Source organism: Nanorana parkeri, unplaced genomic scaffold (assembly GCF_000935625.1).
Source record: "Nanorana parkeri isolate BGI_ZX_2015 unplaced genomic scaffold, ASM93562v1 scaffold1070, whole genome shotgun sequence".
Classification (NCBI taxonomy): Eukaryota; Metazoa; Chordata; class Amphibia; order Anura; family Dicroglossidae; genus Nanorana; species Nanorana parkeri.
Window position 1 is genome coordinate 106,185 of NW_017307338.1, and position 5,708 is coordinate 111,892.

Here is a 5,708-nt window from a genome sequence, read left to right on the forward strand (position 1 = left end):
TCAAAAGGTAATTGCAAAAGAAGTTGGATGTTCCCAAAGTGCTGTATCAAAGCACATTAATAGAAAGTTATGTGGAAGGGAAAAGTGTGGAAGAAAAAGGTGCACAAGCAGCAGGGATGACCGCAGCCTGGAGAGGATTGTCAGGAAAAGGCCATTCAAAAGTTATATCAAACTTAATTTTTTAAACCATTAAACAATTCAGCGTTTAATCTCACAGAGACTTTTTCTCTGATCCTGCTAGAAGTTCCTCACAAGTACCATGAGTAAATAATCTTTTTTACATCTTTAAGGCAAAAATAGAATTAATATAAATAAAAGAATAATAAATACTGACGTTTCCTCCTTATTGGACCAACAGAAATAATTTGCTCTTTTGAGTCCTGTCCAAGGTCATTGGCACTTCTGGAATTCTGAGGACAATTCTGTTAAAACCAACATAGTATAGAAACAAGTAAAAATACAAATAACTTTCCAAATACTTCACATGCTCTGTTCTTCTCTAAAGAATTAGCTAATAATGCATCAACCTTATTTCTACATCTGTCTGATAACAACTTTACTCTATTTAAAGTTTAGACTATTGTTTTACATATAAAACTTTGTTCCTTATTCTTTGGTTTCTACACCTATACTCCTGGTATAAAGCTCAATTGAAGGTCATCAAACATTGGTTGGCCTACCATATTGTCAATCTAAATAGGGCCCCCTGAAAACTCAACAGGGTACACGTATACAACAATTTATACAAATGGATAACTTCCAAAGAGAAGATGTGATGTTATTTTGAAAATTAGTAAAGGATTATTTCTAAGGGTCCCAAGTAGCAAATGGTTAGAGGATAGCCAACTACTGCTGGTTAGTAGAAGGAATAGCTCCCTAACATTATTCTTATCTGTTTAGAAAGTTCAGTAGTCTGTTCGTTAGCATTTGTGATGTCATTAGGGACCAAAGTCACGTGTGTCAATAGGCAAGCAGTTTGTATAAATATGGTTGGAAAGGTACAGCTTGGCTAGAACAACGCAGATGAAACTCTTGCGCTGGCAAAAGTGTTCTCTCTTACAGAGAGCCGTAGCTAGCTCCTTTTGCGCCCGAAGCAAGAACAGAAAATTGTGCCTCCCCAACAGACGTGTGATATCACCCAATTGATGTCACATTTCATTTGATGAAACTAATGAAAACATTTTTAGTTTCCGTTCATGTCCTCTGAAACAAATATTTAGTCTTTGCACATGTCTAATAATATGTGTGCATGAGTGTGTGTGTGTGTGTGTGTGTGTGAGGGGGTGTTTTTTAAATTATAATTTTATGTATTATTATTTTTTTTTATTTTTTTTACTGTTGGGGGGGGGGGTGTCTTCAGGGAAATATTAATATTAAGGGTCTAAACAGACCTCTGACATTTCCCTTTTGAAATAGAAAAATAGATTGAGGACAAGGAGTCCTCAATCTCTTTTTCTGCAGCATCTGTTCTAAATGAATGTAAAGCACTCAGCACAGAGGCTTCCCATTCATTCAGAAACTGGTGATAATATAATATTTATTATCATACAGTAATCAATGGGTAGAAGCCTCTGTAGAGTTCTTCCACCCATTGAGAAACTCATGAATGATCAGGAAGTGATGTAAAGCACTTCCTGTTCTCTCATAACTGGGGACACATAGTACTCTGTGTCCCCAGTTATTTACAAACACTGGAGTGATCAGCTGATCACCCTAGTGTTTGCTCTGCACACAGGATTGGTAAATATTACAGATATTTACCGATCCTCCACTCTACCATTCTGAGCGCTGAAGTCAGGGGGGAATTGGGCGGAGGAGGGATCGCTGTCACTTCAGGATGTCCGAGTGGTGAGGAGAGAGAGAGAGAGAGCGCCATTGGCTGTCAGATCCTGGCCAAGTGGCTCCCTCTCTCCTCACTGCTCAGGCCATCCTGAAGTGACTGCTCCCTCTTCAGCCCCCACCCCTCTGCGCCGGCTGCAACGCTCTATTTCTCATCAGATCCATATACAGGTGGGGGAGAGCAGCTGGGATCCGAGGAGAAGCTGGAGTCTATGCTACCCCTCTTCTCTATGCCAAGCCGCGGCTGGGTTGGCCGCCTGGCACCCCTGTTGCCATAGCGCCCTTTGCTCGCCATGGCAACAGGTGCGAGGGGGCGCAGCCAGGCCGGCCCTGGCTGTGCCCCCTCTCAGCTGCCTCACTCGCCTGATGGTAGCTACGACCCTGCTCTTACATTCTGCCAAGAGAACGTACAATATATTACAATGTATGGCCAGTAAAATCTGATTTTTTTTTCCAGATGTATGGGAAGAGATTATAATCCCTGTCAGTTTTTTCTATTTTTGTCTGTGTCCCTGTTGCAGATTTTCCCTCACTTCCTGCTGGTAAAATCCCTGTAACAGAGCCCTGAATATCAGTAAAAATACGATAGGGGTTCTAAATCTTCCCCTCTCTTTCCAAAACTTAAACAGTCAAAAAAGCTTTGCCTGGACACACACGTATCAAGTAGCAATAATAAGTACTGAAGGTGGTCAAACAATTTTTCCATTTTGAGCCTTTGACCTGTCACTATCTAAAGTTTTCTATGTTAGTTAATATGCATGGTATAAAGTATGCATCTTAATATAAAAATACAAACATGAATTTCACATGATGCATTAGCTTATTGTAAATACATTGGGGGGATTAATCAAAACAGGAGCAGACCGAAACTGGAGCAGTTGCCCATGGCAACCAATCAGCTTCTATCTTCAGTTTGTTCGGTTAAGATTTGAAAATTAAACAGAGTCGCTGATTGGTTGCCATGTACAGCTGCTCCAGATTTTGTCTGCTCCAGTTTTGATCGATTCCGCTCACTGAGTAGCAGAAAAAGAAATATGGACAAGATATTAGCTCACATTCATCATCAAGACACATATCCCCATACCCACTCTACACTTACAATATTACATGAGTATTTTTCTGAGTCACACAAAGATACAGCGCAGTGGAGATGAACTTCATCATAATCTCCTATGAACTTAAACACTGTCACATGAAAACGACAAGTAAGAGAAATCCCATTCTCTTCTATCCCAATTGTGTTGTCTTTTATGTTTGGACATCTGATTAGATAAAAAGGAAAGTTTTAAAATGAAAATATCACTATGACAAGTTCAAAACATTTTCATTGCATTTCTCAGTAGTCAGATCTTGCTACATTTAACTCTAATTTTTCATTTTAATTAATTTCTAATAAGTTCATATTAAGAGGTAATATTCTGAAGTAATCATACTAGTTTTTCATTTTATTTTACAATATATTAAGATAAGTAGTTATTTTCGTTTAGGCTACATAAGCCTCTATTTCCTACTGCCATAGTGCATTTGCACTAAAAAGCTAAATAAAACTTTTGAATGCAAAAATATTTGTTGCTTTATCTGGAATGTCATGCCTTTTCATTTATAGTTCTGGTCAACTTATACTGTTTGTTATACACCCACGTCTGCCAGGGGCTACGTTTACAGTGGATTAAAGTACTGCCTATAGGTGGCAGAGATTATGAGTACCAGAGACTGCTGGCAGCTGGTCCTTGTTCCCTTGATCCTCTGGCCACAACTTCTTATGGTTTTGCACGGGTAGGTTCTACTCCTCTTCTCTTTTGACTGCTGTTATTATTGTTTCCTGTCCCACTTCCTATTTTCTCCTTACCAATTGCCAAAAGTCCTCTGAGTTCTGAACACTGAGCATGAAATTCCTCCATAAGTTACGGAGTATTTTAAAGCTTCTGCACAGTCAGCTAAAAGAGCATGGCGCATTGGATTTTATTCTCCTTGCCAGGGGATACAGCCCAGAGCCAAACTACAAGGACTCCGAGACTAGTGTCTCCCAGAGATCCCTTCACCTCACACCAGCTGGCAGAATTTCTCTTCAAGCAAGCATCATAGATGCTCCAAGTTTTCTTAGAATTATGAAGAGGCTTATTGCCTATTTAGTCAATTTTCCCACACTTCCTCTCAGGCAGTCATCACTCAAGAGACTACCAGTGGGTTCCTACTCAGCCTGTGGCACAGCAGCCCTACCAAGCAATTTTTTATGTTAGACTTGGCTGAGGGAGGTGGCAGGGAGCAAGGACATTGCACGACAGGAAGCAAAGCCATTCATCAAGTTAGAATATGCAGGACTATGTCCATAATGAATCAGCATGGATCAAGGATAAAGAGCCACACAGAACGAGATGAGCCTCCTCAGCATCATCACACTTCTGAGAAGGACCAGAATGTGGAGGAAGGGGAACTCAAATACATTAATTTGGATTTTGAGACTATCAGTTAGGAACAAAAGGCCGGGGATACATCTTTAAATCAGACTATTCCCTTTTCTATCCCTTAAGAAAGAGTTACCTATCGTTCCACTGATCTTCAAGATCAATGAGTTGTTGGAGGATTGGACAAAGCCTTAAAGAAAACCCAGTTGGTTTTTCAAGCTGTAACCCTTTTACTCAGTGGATCTGGAGTTTTGAGATTCAGCTCCAAAGGCTGATGCATCCTTGCAGAGTCTAGCCAGACATGTTACCCTTAAGCAACTCCATCACATTAAAAGTCCTGATGGATAGGTGGTGTAATTCTGACCTGAAAAGAACTTATAATTTTGCAGAGGCAGCTTGAAGACTTGCCTGGCCCTCACTTCTATGTCTATGGCACTCAAGGCATGTACTTAAAATGTAGAATTAACCCTGAATAAGAGTGTTTCAAGGAACTTTATCATCAAGTCCATTGAAGAATTGAAAATAACCTCCAACTTCATCACAAAGGTATCGGTGGACTTGGTATACCTCTCTGCTAGAATAATGTACTATTCAGTGATTGGTCAATGAGCGCTCTGGCTCAAGCACTGGTCAGCGGATGCTACTCCCAAGCAAGGCCTGTGTTTGGTTCTTCTTTCTAGCAAAGTTCAATTTGATCAGATGTTGGAGAACGTGATTAAGAGTCACTGGAGGCAAATCAAATCTCCTTCCATGGAACTGTAAGAAAAGACAGCAGTCCGTTCACTCCTCCCAAAGACTGCAAGACCAGTACAGGGATTTTAGATCATATCGTCCTGACTGGGAATTTCTCAGGACACAATGGTGAGGGTTACAAATCCATCTTCCATAAGGCTACCAGAGGCAAGGCAGCCACCCAATTGAAGCCAGCAGATAATACTTTTTGAAAGTTTGTCCTCTGAGCCTATGCTGGTCGGGGCCTGTTTTGCTGTATTTGCTCAGGTTTGGTTGCTGCCCATCATGCACAGAAGATGCAACTGGAGATCTCCTCCCTACCCTCAAGCTCATGTTTGTCCCCAAGTCTTGAATAGTGTTGGGCTCGATGTTCGACTTGAACATCGCACAGTGTCTTGTGAAGCCCTGCTTGGCTAAAGCCTTGCACCTGACCACAGGTCAGATGCAAGACTTTGCCCAATCATGGCACAGTGCACTGAAGGGCCATGATTGGGAAAAGTAATGACCATTTTGCCCAATCATGGCTCACCTGTCAGGTTCCGTACAACTGTAAACAGTTGGGCAGGGCTAGCTAGCGGTCACCGCTAGCTCTGCCCAATTGTTTATATTTTGCATCTGTCAGAATGTCATTCTGTGGCGGGAGTTCGTCGCGAGCTGACGGGTCAGTGGGCGTCAGGTTTTTAAAAATAATTTCTATTTATTTTTTCTTGTTTTTTTTTATTTCGTCAAGTT

The 5,708-nt window shown here is 41.0% G+C and overlaps 1 protein-coding gene across 1 annotated transcript in view; it reads right to left on the reverse strand.

Moving 5' to 3' along the window:
- TECTA (tectorin alpha) overlaps positions 1-5,708 on the reverse strand; it is a 74,281-nt gene that overhangs the window by 8,210 nt on the left and 60,363 nt on the right. Inside the window, exons 20-21 of the mRNA XM_018567589.1 lie at positions 2,939-3,101; positions 335-422 (exon numbers count right to left, since the gene is read on the reverse strand). Coding sequence (XP_018423091.1) covers positions 335-422; positions 2,939-3,101 — 251 coding nt within the window. The remainder of the gene's footprint in view (positions 1-334; positions 423-2,938; positions 3,102-5,708) is intronic.